We start from the raw sequence: 15,238 nt of genomic DNA, 5'->3' as shown, positions 1-15,238 counted from the left end.
TGAAACATGACACAGAAAACATTTGTAGAACCTTGATGTGTTTTTAATAATTTACGAATGAGAGCCAATGGTTCGCTATGAGTCTCCTGTCCTGCTAACAGACCGTCAGGAGCCCCTCACTCCAGAGAGAGAGGGCCAGGTTGAGCTTGTCAGCGTCCTGCTCCAGCTGTAGATCGGCCACGAGGTGGCGCTCTCCACTCAGCAGCTGCTTGAGGGCAGGGAGGTGCGAGAGAGCAAAGCGCAGGCCCTGACTCTGAGAAAAAAAAAAAACAGAATGAACTCGGATCCACACACATCTCATAAAAAATCATTACATATCATAGAAAATACACTAAATATGTCATGATACTTTCCTGTGATCATTCCTAGCTTGTACCTACCACCACAAGTGGACGCTCAGGTAATCAATCTTTTATTACAAAGAATAAGAACACCTTATAATGCGTGTGTCCTGGTAAGCAAATCAAACATTCTTTGCATGGTTAATACACTTTCTCCACACCATGAGGCCCAAGACTGAGAGTCACATACCCCCTGTTTCTCTTCCTCTTCCTCTTCACCCTCATTTCCCATCATGTGCGTCTCCCTGCTATTGCTCAGGGAGTGCAAGAGGAAAACCACCAGCTCAGCTACGGCCTCGTCCTAACGCGCATACACACACACACACACACACACACACACACAAAGATCTGTCAGAGCTGCTGCAGGAAAAAAAGGTCTTTGTAAGAAGACTGTGTGACAGAATTGTGCTCTCACCATTAATGCACACTTACGGTTCTGTCCTCGCTGGGCTCCACCGTCACCAGGATGTGGTCTGTAAACCTCATACACACAAGGTCTCCAAGCGCAGGCATCTTTCCAGCTGGGAGGCACATATAGGCAGACAGACCACACCCACCCACACACACACACACACACACACACACACACACAAGCACCGAGAGAAAAACGAGTCATTCACCCCACTGTGGTGAACGGGCAGAACACTACACAGGCCCAGACGCGTGACCGCAGCCGTTCCCTGACCTGGCGTGGCGGCCGAGTCGTCCTGCAGGAACGGGGGCAGCCTGCTGGAAACAAAGTCCCGCTTCATGCCCGCGGAGCGCGGCTCCAGCTGCCCCTGCTCCATCTTGTCCGCCAGGTCTCTCATGAAGGAGCACAGCTGCTTGGTAGTGCCAGGGGGCGGGCTGGCAAACTGGCATGGTGAAACCCCACAAGACAGAGATCAGAAACATATATATACACTCACCGGCCAGTTCATTAGGTCCACCTGTTCAACTGCAAACTGCACCCGTTAACGCAAATATCTAATCAGCCAATCACGTGGCAGCAACTAAACGCATTTAGGCATGTAGACATGGTCAAGACGATCTGCTGACGTTCAAATCAAGCATCAGAATGGGGGAAAAAAGGTGATTTAAGTGACTGTGAACATAGCATGGTTGTTGGTGCCAGACGGGCTGGTTTGAGTATTTCAGAAACTGCTGATCTACTGGAATTTTCACGCACAACCATCTCTCGGGTTTACTGAGAATGGTCCGAAAAAGAGAAAATATCCCGTGAGCGGCAGTTCTCTGGGCGAAAATGGCTTGTTGATGGCAGAGGTCAGAGGAGAATGGCCAGACTGGTTTGAGCTGATAGAAAGGCAACAGTAACTCAAATAACCACTTGTTACAACCGAGGTATGCAGAAGAGCATCTCTGAATGCACACCACATCAAACCTTGAAGCAGATGGGCTACAGCAGCAGAAGACCACACCGGGTGCCACTCTTGTCACCTTATGAAGTGGCTGGTGAGTGTATATTTATCATATGAAAGCATTTGTGGAGGCATGAGATATTTCAGTAACAGCAGAGATACATATCAAAGCCTAACTGCTTTGAATATAAAATAATAAATCATGGCCATTCTCACACTAGGGTGTAAGAACAATAACTTGGCTTGGTAACTCTTTTAACGATAAAAGCATTCAAGAGAGGAACACTGAGATTGTATTATAATAACCAGCTCGTTTTTGTCCTGTGATGATCTTCAAAAGCAAATTATTAATGTGTGGGTTATAATATAAAGCCTGCCTGGACATGTTTCAAAATGACTGTTCTGCAAAAAAACAAAAAAAAAAAAGACTTGGCAAGAAAATCAGTGTGTTCTATAAAAACAAACACATAAAAAGAGGAGAGACTTCAGGTATTAAATGTCTACATACCAATGGATGTACTAGGATATATAAATGTTGGATGATATTATGAACAATAAAAAGATTTATATGCTTAAATTTACACATATAGTCGCTGAGCATTGCTTTTGTAATGTCATATTCAAGCACAGTGTTGGTGGGTTGGTTTGCTGTGTTACTGCAGAGAGAACAGCAATAACAGCACGTAGATGGCAGGGCTGGAAAGAGACGACTGACCGTTAGGAGCTTCCTGGGCAGGCCCGCTCTCATGGTGATGTCACTCTTCATCGAATCAAACAGGAAGCTGGGAAATACGTCCAGCAGGAAGTCCCCCCATGACCTGGGACACAATGAGAAAGAAGAAAACACAACATGTAGCCTAATTAATGAAGTAAGGTTTCCTTCCAGTGTGAATTCTACAGAGCACTATTTCAATACTGCACCACTTTCAGGGGGTCCAGGTCTTATGCGCTAAAACTGCAACACAACTAGATACAGCTATGTGTTTCCACACAACTTTCAAACAAAGGTGTGTGAAAGAAAGTACTGTGTTGTTCTGACAACCACATGGAAAAACAACAGGTAGTGGACACATCAAAAAAAAATTTCAGGCAGACAAGAGAAATAAAATGCATTAAATCTGCTTCTCAAATTTGTGACCGCATTCACTTCAGATCAAACAATTTATAACCGGATCAACTGTGGATGTATGCAACAAAAAAACAACAAAAATGAATTCTGGTAGCGAACTGGATTTTATATTGTTAGTTTAGTATGGTTGCAGGGTTACACCCACGGGTCCCACGTACGTCTTCTGGTAGGTGCTGATGGTAAGATGGGTGGAGTGATCCACCCCCACTGGCGTGTCAGCCTGGTGGATCGTTCCTCTGGGAAAATAAAGCAGATCTCCTGCCTGTGGGGGGAAATAATGAAATGGAACACCATTCACTTCTCAGGACCAACTAGATTTACAGCATCGCTCCACTGAGTAGTCTGAGTATGCATTGGATTAATACATTGCCATGCAAAAAGACTGCAGTCAGTGGCCTATATTTGGGACCAGGGAGATGTTGTCTCTGTGTCTGTGAGTCTCTGGAGCATTTGAAGCAAAACTTCTGGTTTATTTCACTCAGTGTATCAGGGTTCTTCAACACATCATTCATGAGGACTAGCAAAGGTTTAAAGATCCTACTGTATGTTTCCTAGTTATAGAACCATATAAGCAAAAACAGTATGTGTATGTGATGAAGGATATAGACATATCTCCCCTGATCCCATTTCATAGCAATGCACAGTGAAAAGTTGACGCAACATGGCAGCACACTCTGCATGGGAATTTCAAAAGCCTCAGGCATGTTTTTTGTGGTCAGCTTATATTACAAGATGCAAAGTGACATAACGGTTCCTGCCTACTTCCTTTAGGTACTTTAACAAACACTGTACAGTACAGTGTGCTGATAGCTGCAACTTGTTTTTAAGTCTCTGAATGACGGATATGTGTTGCACTGTGGGTGACAATGTGAATTCCCCCAATAGGGATCAATAAAGTATGACAAACAATCAAAAAAAAAATCTTAAACTATGCATTGTCCAGTTATACTGTTTTGACAATGAAGAATCATCATTGCCTTTTTAATGTAAATTTGTTCACAAATTTGTTTACAAAACAATGCTTAAATAAACCAAAACAGAAAAATCTAATTTCATGTCAAAAATTAGTATTTAGGAATCTACAGGACAGTAGAAACTGCCCGGCATAAGATTAAGTGTTTTAAAAACAGTTACGGGCCAACCGTTCACTGCAACAGGTGGCATTTGTTAATGTGACTAGCTGAGCAGTTGTGTAGTAGGCGTGTGAAAGGGTTTGTACTCAGACTTGACCCTCAGCACTGCACCTTAAGTGTGATGTCATGAGTGGGACTGCCAATCCGCTCCTCTGGCTCCAGGCTGTATTCACGGGCCAGGGGAACTGTGGGCTGATAGAGACGCCAGTGTTTCTCCCCCTCCAGCTGCAGGACGAAGACCTGTGGAAGGCAGGGCACACAATGTGTCAAAGACGAGAGACAAAGGTGCTGGGAGAATTAAAGTATCAAGGGGACCTCCATTCAAAAAAAGAACTAGAATTGGATAGAATGGTAAATTTAGAGTATTTCTCTTTTGGTTCCTGTTTGAAAACTGCATCATTTTTTCTGTCACTTGAATTTAAAAAGGCAGAGCCCTTAATATAGATACATCTGAGCAATACACTATGGGCTTACTGGTTCTGTGGCTGCAAGGCCTCTCTTTTTTAAGGGGCAGAGAACCGTTTTTGTATCCAGGGCTTATAGCAGTCACCAAACTGATTTGAAACCAAGGCATTCAGCTGAATTCAAATACATTAATACAAAACAATAACCTTGAAAAACCACACCCCTGGATCCTAAGAACAGTCAGTGCACCATCAAAGAGGGAGAGTTTGAAGCCAGACAGCCAACAATCACAGCTCAATTGTGTTTATAAACTCAGGCCATTGTCTTTTTAAAAAGCAAAGCAAGGACTTCTGAAACAGGGACCAAACAAAAGATGCTATTCTTTTCCCATTCTCTAAGATCATATTTTTATCCCAGTGGAAGATGTTTCGTTTAAGACTCTCTTGTCCCTCGACACCACACCTCAACATCGTCGTAATGAGGCGGAAGCCCCTGGGACCCCTGCGGTGTGATGTATACGTTTGACCCAACCAGGGCGCCGAAGAAACACTCAAGCTTCTCCTGGATCTGCCACAGCTCGTCCTGAACACAAAGTAAATGAAAATCCTTGAAGCCCACAAAATTAGAAAACTAGAGTTTCCACAAAGGTAAAGTGATTAAAGCCATCTGCCTGCTTAAAAACTAAGGATAAGTGTATAAACACTCTTCTAATTCTCACCTGGAACCTCTGTGGCTGGTGGAACTGTATAGTAACTTTCTTCTGGTCAAAATCTTTCTTCAGGTGGCTGTGGTTTACACGGCCCTGCTTGCTTATCACCTTCTTCTTGCCGTTGACACATCGGCACAGGATGACGTCCCTGTCATACTCAATACCCTGTGCGCACAGTGCCTTCAGGTCAGAGAGTTGGAAGAGTGACCGGTAGTAGGTGGCCAGTCCAGGGTCTGACCTCTGGAGGTGCAGGGGCTTCTTTTCCCAGTACTCCTGGAAGAACTCCTGCAGGCCCAGGGGTGCGATCAGGCTCTCAAACAGGCTGGTGGGGCTGGTGAAACTGAGGGGAGGAGGCACGCCGTTGGGGTCAGTTTTCCTCTGCTTTGAGGGGACCTCCTCCCCCTCCGCTGCAGCTGGGTTCCCTTTCTTAGGCATCAGTGGCTGAAAGACATGATTTTGTTGTGTACTTTGTTTGACCCCAATACACTTGATTTCCACCTGTCAATAAATGGCTAACAGAAAAATGTCTAACTAATTGTAAATTAGATCGGGCTAGTGACTGTTGGATGTCACTGGTACTAACTACCTAAAGAGCAAAACAAACTCTTATTTGTCAAGATTTATGCTGCACAGCCCAGATTTGTCCTCTTTTCTATATGTAGATTAAAAAAACAATCAATTAATCATTAAATCACACAAGATTTTAAAAACTGTATCTTAATTGTTTCTGTATTTGACAAATCACAACAATCACATTTCATTAGTATTAAAAAAGTCAAAAAGGACCAAGGTTGCATTCCATTTGTAGCTATGGAAAATTGTCCGAGAAATGCACTTCAGAGAACCCAGAGTGGTCAAAAGAGAAGCCGATTTTCGTGCCTTCTATACATTGCATCAGTGTGATGTGGATGTCAGTAAACAGGAAGACAGGCTCATGTGCAAATATCACACAATTAAACAAGCTTTAAATGGCCTATCTAGTATGACCTGAATAAACTTCCTGCATACGCTGCAAACATTAATTAGGGAAACAACACACAAAATTGAAACTCTCTCGAAAGGATGCAGTTGCCGTGAACTTTAGGGTTCATATTGTGCACAATGCAACAAGGTAAGCCGTTGGGAACTTTGGCATTGATGTTAAATCTAATTTCCCAGGTACATGGCCATTTAAGCATTCCAGCAAACAGAACACTGGATTGATTTCTGTAACTTTGTTGCGGTGGATGAGCATAATCTGACATGACAGTGGTGTCATCACAAGACTACTATTTTTACTCCAATCTATGACAGAGGTGTAAAGTTAATTCTGGAGTTCACTAGAGTGAACTGGATTTCAGTTGAGGATTATATCATAAGAAAATGTTTCAACATTGAAGGAGTGTCAATAGTGATCAGTATCCAAACAGAACTCCAGAGTTGCATGAACGGATACTCAAATGTAGTCCTCAAGGCCAGCAGTAATCATAGTTTACATCCATCCCATCTAATCAGGAATGATTTAAACCTGGCTGATTTCAATTTCTGGCCAATCAGTGGCGTTAATCGATTAATTAACGACCGGGCAGAAAAAATAGACCAGCAGGACTAAGTACTGGCCTCGAGGGCCATATTTGAGTATCCCTTCTTTTTTTTTTTAGCTTTTAATAATGCCTACTTTACAGCCAAGAATTGGTAAAACTATGGAAAGGGCTATCCCTAAAAAACTGATTAAACTAGTACAGTAAGTCAACACGGAAATAGCCAGTATTTCAACCCGATAATGGCTAGAAATCTATAGCCAGTAAATTATTTTAGGTACATCCAGAAGATTAACATTTTATAGCTCTATTAAACTTGAGTGGCTTTCAAAAACAGAATACAAATAATCGCTAGGTCTTGCATATCACAATAATATAATTCAAGTACGCATTAAAGTCCATTGATGCGAATACATTACAAGAGAAGCTGAAAATGCCAGCTAACTCACTGTACTCACAGTACTTCTAGCTTCTTCGCAGTACACATGCGACTTGTTCTACCGCTACCATAATAATGTCAGACTGGAAACAAATCTGTTTTAGAAGGTTCCGGGTTCTTCGCACCATGGCTTGCAATACGTCGAAGTTATATTATCTGTTAAAATAGTATTTTTATAAAGAAAATACTCAACATTGCATTAAACTGACTGATTGCACTTTCAATTCTTATGGGATTGTTTGTGACAACGCTTTACTTGGCTGTCCTATTATTCTCACATCACTGACCAAAACCCGAAGTTGTTACGTGCCTACTTTTAAACCAATGTGAAACACGATTGAAATATTCTATCGTTTAATATTAACAATATTAATCAAATATTTATCTTAACGCAGCTATTTTTGTTTATTTCAATAATTATGTTCTATGTGTATGCATTATAATCTCCGAATAATGCTGATGAAAAAGATCACTTCCGCTTTGCCTTTGGTGAAATAGTTCTTAAATGCAGCTTAAAAAACTATTTCACTATCACGCTAACTAGGTGGCTGGAAAAAAATGCTTGCTACTAACATATTTATTAAGACGTTTGGCAAGAACTGATGATAGTTTATACTGGGGAAAAAATATCAACCGGAAAAATCTTTCCAATACAAGCCATTCAATAGTCACAATGACGTTTTCTGCAGACGTAGGGGCGTTTACATCTTGTTTTCCAAGTGTTAAGTTCAGGTAATTAGAAAACAGTACAATTAGAAACATGTTAAAGTTTAATACTACTTACTGTGACTGCAATGTCCTCTCAAAAGTTAAATTACAATAGCTACAAAGTGCATTTAAAAAACAAGCAAATTATCAACACAACATAATTAGTTTATTGATTAAAAAATATGGTTGGATGTGAGAGTAATTATTTATACATGAATAATACACCAATTTATTCAACAAAGATGGGCAGGCAATAAACCCACAGTCCCCACTATGGCCAACTTCAAAAATACAACAGTATTCTCCTGTTTTATTTTAATTGAGTGATAGATGGTTGATAGCAATTTAAAATGCATTTTGCAGTGGCCCTGTGCACATAAGACCAAAATAGCACCGAATGGGAATTCACGTAATTCTACGTATGCACTTATGTACCTTGTTGTGTTGTATCAAGATCAAGAAGTGTAAATTAAAACTGTTCTACTTCAAAATGCCAAGCTATATCTTGTGATTTACAGTAATCGTTTCCCCCAATTTAATGGTTCTCCATAGTAAAACATAGTTCAGTATCTCTCATTTTCATTTTCAAACATTTACAGGTGATTAAGTAACAAATGACAAGGACATTGTTACAAGTGCTCATGAAAGAAGTAATATTAAATTATGAAATAAAAGATCCCTTCACTATACTAATGAGAAGTTCCATCTAAGACAAGCAGGAAAGTTTCACGAGTGAGTCTGAGGGAGGAAAAAAAGTCTATAGGTTCCTCTCCGTCTGAAATGCTGATGTCACATGGAAGCAGGGCGGCTGTGCCTGCCTGGGTGTCACCACACCCACGGTGAGGAGTCTAGATGAAGCCACTGAGCTTCAGACATCAGGCTTCCTCCTCCTCCACTATGCAGATCTGCGGCGGTCTGTCACTGCGCCGCGTCTGTACACCCAGAATGGGAGCTCATCTCTGGGAACTCCAGCTTCTCACACTCCGTCAGCTTCAGAGGCAATAGCTGGCAAATCTCGTTGGGGTCCGTGAACAGAGCAGGGGAAACATGCTGCAAGAAAAGTGTGGTCAACACAAAAGGTTGGGGGGGGGGGAACTTCAATTCAACTGACAGTGATAAATTCTCCTTAAAGCTAGGGTAATGAATATTAATGAATAAACTATGGCAATGCGTAAAACTGTGGGAGCCTGATCTATAGGTCACTTCTGATTTCGCGTATGAGGTATGGGTTGTATTAGAATGGTTTTTGGTCTGATTATACTAACTTTTCATTGAATTATATGTACAGATATTCAAGTGATGGTAATCAAGAAAATCCATATGAGACATAATATCTGTGCCTTCGGTCCTTATAACAGTTAGGTATGAGTATATAACCAAAGCTTCCTCAGTGCGCAGAGTGCTGGTCCGAGCTTCACACATTTACTGCCGTGAGCAGCACTGTCATTATACAAATTATAGCCCAGTTAACAGTCAAACGGAACATTTAGCGCACACTGCCGTAACAAGGTGCAGAGATGCAAAATCTTACCTGTAGTGCTGAAACTTTGCTTTCTCGAGTCGTGAACTCTCTCAGCATATAATCCTTACCAGCCTGCAAGCAAAATTAACTGTTCTACGTTAACCTGTATGCCGGTATCCATTAATTAATTAAACTGAATATGAACACAATCACACAACGCGTAGTACTGCACAAAGTTTCAATTGTTCAATAAACCAGTTTGTGAAGTAGTCAGATTTTAGATACGTCACATTAACAACATTTTTTTTGTCATTTTTTAACTAGTGGCTATGGCTGGTTCCATAGGGACTACTTGCCTCATGATAAAGCCGAGTGTCGTTGATTCGGATTAACACCCCATCGACCCGCAAGAAGAACCGCAGAAGCACAAAGAAACCGGTGGGCATCACTCTCTTTAAAGGAAGAAAAGGGAACACAGTCGATGTCAACCAAAAGTAGTTCCCGACCTTTAAATTTATGATCTGCCCAACCTTAAATACTGCACATATAAAATTGGGAAAGGGGTTAGGACTAAAGACCATACAGTTCTCTGTGTAATGCCTACATTAATTCATGATGAATGAATGAATGAAGTTCACATATTTTCTCTGACAATCTCAACCTCCCTCATCATGTATTTTTTGCTGTATTCAGACAGGTAGAAAGCAAAGACGCAAGCAATCAATTCATAGGAAAATATTGGGGATGACATGTCTCCCTCTCTCCCTTTAAACCTATGTGTGTGGTTGGCACCCATTTGTTCTTATTTCTAAATTGTCGTGAACCTATTAACCACATATTGAAATTAAAAATAAATAAAAATGAGTCATTAAATTTGACTATGAGACATTGCGGCGGGGGGGGTTTGGGGGAGACCAAATGGACCACGCCACTCGCCAGGTTGTTACTCACGATCTTAACACTGATCATTGAGACGCCGTGGTCATGGAGCTCGTCCTCAAAAAGCAAAACGTCCTCAAAGAACATGATCTGCTCTCGTGCTTTTAGCCGCTCCATATCGATGCGCTCCGTTGTGGGCACCACCTGAATGTGAAGAGGGGAAAAACTGATTTACTACACCAAAATAATGCACAAATGGTGATGTAACTGCTATTTTTGGTGCCCATTTGAAGGTTTTTACGCAGTTAAGAGGAAAATACTGTATGTATTACCTTCATCTTCACTGCGTCCCCTAGTAAGGTTCCTTTGTAGTCTGTGGTATATGTCCAGTCATAGCGTTTCACCACCTCTTTGGAGTGCTCTGAATCAGCTCTTTATGTATTCCAAAGAGAAGAGAGACGTGCCGATGTGTAACAGATTTTTAAAATGAAGTTTGACAGTAACAGTCTCACTGTCTGAAGTAATTCTAACCCCATGAAGTTTGACAGTAACAGCCTCACTGTCTGAAGTAATTCTAACCCCATGAAGTTTAACAGTAACAGCCTCACTGTCTGAAGTAATTCTAACCCCATGAAGTTTAACAGTAACAGTCTCACTGTCTGAAGTAATTCTAACCCCATGAAGTTTGACAGTAACAGTCTCACTGTCTGAAGTAATTCTAACCCCATGAAGTTTAACAGTGACAGTCTCACTGTCTGAAGCAGGAGCTTACCTGCTCTCCTGCCATTCCTGAGCACAGGCCACTTTTACAGATTCCTGCAGGTTGTTGACGCATTTCAGGGCGTCGATGGCGTTGAACTCGATCCCAAAGTTGTCCGTATGCTGAATGCGCAGCACATTGTCCCCGAAAAGCATCTCGGGCAGGGCGGGCATGTGCATTTCTTCAGCTAGACTGAGGCCGTGCAGCGAGAACAAAAATTACATGTCGTTCTGACAGCCCAAAAGTGGCCTGGAGTTATGATCTGTCAGCTCATGCAATTCATTCTCATGCCAGTTCTTAAGGCGAACACATCAGAAATGTACAAGCAAAATGTTAATCAAGTCAGTTCACAAAGGAAGACGAATGTGTGGGGAAACATAACAGTGAAATGTATTTATGTTATTAATGAACTGCTACTTTCTCAATGGTTTCCTTACAGCAGCATGCTTAAGGCGAGACACTTACCGCTCAATGTCTTTAGATTTCATGATGTGGGTTTTTTCTGCCGTAACCTTCCATGGTCCAAATGTAAAGTCTTGCTTACTACTTTTAAATCCATGGGACATCATGGCTGACAAACGGGCCAGCAGACTCTGAAAGCACATACAATTAAATTCAATAAAAATCTTCTGTTTGTGATAACAAATTACGGTAGGTAGCCACAAGGGAACTTACAATTAGTGAGATTGCTTTCCTGCAATCTTGTTGGTTTTAGAAAATTTCTTTCCAGTATTGTGTCAGTTCAATGGCTGACTTGGTTGAACTGCTACCTCCCAAATTAATCCCCACCTATACAAAATTATAACTTCTCAGAAGTAGTGTCTGACTATTGGTTTATTAACAAAACACGTCCTTTGTATGTGGATCACATCAGTGTGTCAACCTGGTTAGTCTTATAGTACAACCTCACTGAAGTGGTAGCACCCGCCTCACTTTTCTCTGTACAAGGGAAAAGTGAAGGGATATGCATTTATCATAGGTTCATTGTCTGTCTATCATAGCTTAACAGTCAGATTTACAAATGTCCCAGTCATCATTCATTTTCTTACAGCAGAGAACTAAGTAGGCGTTAGCAAACATGGCTTGGCGTCTATTGAAGCTACCGTAAATGCTGCAATCTATCTCTAAATCACATAAACTGAAAACTTATAGCTTCACATGTTTAAAAGTCATTTCATCACCTGCAGTACTAGAGACTTAAATTGCCAACAGTGGGTTGAAAGACTTCAAAAGACATACTGAGACACTGCAATCTAGCAAAGCCAAAGCCTAGTTTATCATCACTACCTGGGAAACATCCTGGCTATATAGTAGCTTGCCTGTGCATGTGAATTGGATTTAATTTTTTCTATGATTGTTATTTTAGCAATAGTTTGCCAGCTTCCTATAAGCCTACAAAGATTGTGGCCAGACTCACCTGCATCTGTGGTGCATTTGAAAAGTGAGTAAGAGAAGTGATTTTTTTAATACAAATATTTTGTATTGCTTTTCAATAAAATCAATTAAAAAGCAATGAGGGGAAGGGGGCAGGGTGTTGCAATGGAGCTGCCTTAAGTATGAAAAATGCCATATATAAAATTTTAATGAATCCAACTTGATAAGCATCAACAAAGAATTATATGGATATGGCAGCAGAAAGCAGAGGATATTGTATGCTATGCTGCATTTATGAAGAGACTGTCAGTCGAAACATATTAAATTGAAAGTAATTACGTACAGTGTATGCCATAACATTTGGCACAAAGCCATATTTATTTTTTCCCTGGATTTCCCTCTGTACTGTATTCTTGGTCATCAACTGCAGGAGACTTCCACGCCTACCAGGCCATTTGAGAGTACTGAGCTCACTAGGCATCTCATAATGATGTTTCAAACGGATGGTTTTGGTAAGCCTACGGTTCGGCCTATGTCTCTGACTCCCCCCCCCCCCCCCCCCCCCCCCCCCCCCCATCCTCATTATTGCTTTCTTGACTTTAACTGGCACAATTCCGTTCCTTAAGCTGACCAACGCCAACAGCACACTCAAAATGAAATCAAAAGCCTAGAAACAAGACTAGATACTGAAAGCTCCCTTATACTAGATCTGGTTCCAGAAAAGAAGCAATTCAACACACCTGACTAATCAGAAACACCCGTGAAGCCATTAAATACAGTATTTGGCACAGAGGTACAAACAAATAACGCATCGTACTATTCCGTTTGGGTCGTTTAAAATAAAGGCTATTTTCATAATAGTTAAGCCAGCAAGGACAGGGAGGGACGTTGAAGTATGTACCAATCTTTACTAAGACGGAGAGTACATGTGTTTCTGGGAAGAGAAAGGATGGAATGGGGCAGGTAATGTCTCCACGAAACCCCCTTGAAATGCCGAGAGATCAAATTCGTTTTGAAAAATCAGACTGTTTGAAAGTTACAACGATACATATACAATACATGTAGCTCGCTGAGTTTGAGGAGGCAGAATGTGCAGTTGCGGACTACGCTTTCAGACATGCACTCCAGTTTTAACATGACATCAGCAAGGCAGACACCTTGCAGAACACAGTAATTCCTCTCATTCGACTACCAAGTGGTTACTAAACACTGTCTAACATTGTTCAAGCTAGTAGTTGCAACTGCTTGTTAAAATTACCTACAGCTAGCTAAAACATTCTCTTTAAAATCCCGTATAACTAAAAAGACAAGTTCACTTAAAACAGCAAAGTGTTCATTAGAAACATTTTATTTCACCCAAAACAGCGATCAAAGGGTGCAACCTACCTCGTCTTCTGTTTATATTCGCACATAAGCTGTTTAATAAAAACTGATTATGTAGCGCTAAGTAGGCTATCTCTTCACAGAGCTTCAGAAAATGGCCTCCGATGCAACCACAATTTTCAGTTGGTGGTTCCGTCTCTCCATTAGGTGATTGTTTTTTCAGTAAACGTCATTTATTCTATGTATTTCATTTATATAATTTAAAATAACGCAATATTCCATGGCATGTGAATGATAACATAAAGTTTAAAGTGTATCAATAGGAATTAAACTTTCAATTAAAAACTGAGTACAATTTTACATCAGTCCATCTTTGAAATGCGTTCGGAAGGGAAACGGAGGTGAAAAAAATGTTTCTGAAGGGTAATTTTCGGGGGGTTTCGGATATTATCCAATTATTTATACTGTATATTTTCGATTGGTTTGGGCAGTTTTGTGTTCAAAGAAGGATATTGCATGTACTTACAGGGGATTTTGACGTATACTGTACTATGGCTGCTAATGGAACCGGCTTTTGGAGTCAAGAAAATGCACTTGAAGCAGCAGCGATTTTGTTTCATTGCATTACATTTATTTGGCAGACGCGTTTGTCCAAAGCAACGTACTTCATACCAGCTTTTCCGAAGGATGTGCACATGAACATAATTTCATAGCGTTTATTAACAGTCATAAACATAGACGTCAGGTTTGTGCGGGTAGCCTACTTCTAATGGGCAGAAATCAGCTCCAGCAGAAATTGAAAGCAATAGCGAATTCAATTTCAAACCATTGCGATTTCGCATAGCGAAATACAAATTCACGTTATGGAATTCATATTAATTTTTAATATAATAATTCAGTTTACGCATTGCAAAATAAAAATTGAAAAAACTCAAATTATAGTCTACTGGTCAAATTTCTGCTGGCACTCATTTCTGCCAGTCATTTTTCAGGAACTAGCCTAGTTCCCACCGAAAATGGGACCTATATAAATTTCAAAGAACGATTGGGTAATAAGCCACTGGGGTCTTAACTTTGCTTTACAAGCTGCTGCTTACTCTAACCCTTTGTAGAGTATGCTTTTTTGGAATGTTATTTATTTATTTAATTCTAAGTCAGTGTTCTAGAACGCCATTACTTTCAGTTTCCTGCAGTGATTGTTACATCGGCATTAGAATGTTCAGTTAAGAATGTCTGCATGTAGTCAATTTTTGAATTTCTTTTCATTTTTGGATTTTCATAGCACAATCGTGTGGATGGATTGGCTGGAAATTGCAAGAGAAAAAAATATAATGATGGCTGACATTATTCATGTTTGTTTGTGTCACAGCAGCTGCTAGGATGATAGTGGAAAATGTAGAATATGTTGGTGAAAATTTTAATGCAGAGATTTTCACATTTTGTTCTACCAGATAAATTACACCCATTAATATCTCAACTGTGAATTTAGAAGCCGTCATGTGCTTTAAAAAAGTAAGTTGCTAACAAGTGGCTATGTTATGCTATGTCCAACACAATGTCCTGGTATATTGTCAGAGAAAAACTACACTTTGAGTTGTATTTTATGAATGTGCTCTATGATACTTAGTTCTGTTTTCATGAATGCTCAGTTGATGTGAAAGGGATAGTCACAGTCCAAAGTGCCTTGTGGCTATTGGC

General features: G+C 40.6%; 2 protein-coding genes across 3 annotated transcripts; both read right to left on the bottom strand.

The window, feature by feature from the left end:
- Positions 1-21: 21 nt before the first annotated feature.
- Positions 22-7,157, bottom strand: riox2 (ribosomal oxygenase 2). Of its 2 annotated transcripts, none has more exons than XM_035432912.1 (10): positions 7,054-7,157; positions 5,085-5,516; positions 4,829-4,948; positions 4,073-4,201; positions 2,987-3,090; positions 2,415-2,517; positions 1,027-1,195; positions 774-862; positions 532-642; positions 22-253 (listed from the first exon to the last, which is right to left on the bottom strand). In XM_035432912.1, exons 2-10 carry the CDS (start codon positions 5,508-5,510, stop codon positions 95-97), a joined length of 1,410 nt encoding a protein of 469 aa, XP_035288803.1. In that variant the 5' UTR covers positions 5,511-5,516; positions 7,054-7,157; the 3' UTR covers positions 22-94. The 2 variants fall into 2 exon arrangements, with proteins under 2 accessions (XP_035288803.1, XP_035288804.1); XM_035432913.1 differs by having other exon boundaries at positions 7,045-7,118.
- Positions 7,158-7,886: 729 nt separating this feature from the next.
- On the bottom strand, positions 7,887-13,752 carry tiprl (TIP41, TOR signaling pathway regulator-like (S. cerevisiae)). The gene is made up of 8 exons (XM_035432908.1): positions 13,604-13,752; positions 11,309-11,436; positions 10,856-11,035; positions 10,416-10,515; positions 10,156-10,287; positions 9,561-9,656; positions 9,274-9,336; positions 7,887-8,792 (listed from the first exon to the last, which is right to left on the bottom strand). The coding sequence occupies exons 2-8, from the start codon at positions 11,410-11,412 to the stop codon at positions 8,661-8,663; spliced, it is 807 nt and encodes a 268-aa protein (XP_035288799.1). The 5' UTR covers positions 11,413-11,436; positions 13,604-13,752; the 3' UTR covers positions 7,887-8,660.
- Between the last annotated feature and the right edge of the window lie 1,486 nt (positions 13,753-15,238).

The sequence above is a fragment of the Anguilla anguilla genome, chromosome 9 (assembly GCF_013347855.1).
Source record: "Anguilla anguilla isolate fAngAng1 chromosome 9, fAngAng1.pri, whole genome shotgun sequence".
NCBI lineage: Eukaryota > Metazoa > Chordata > Actinopteri > Anguilliformes > Anguillidae > Anguilla > Anguilla anguilla.
Note: the sequence above shows the minus strand (reverse complement) of the source record. Positions and strands in the feature narration are given on the sequence as shown.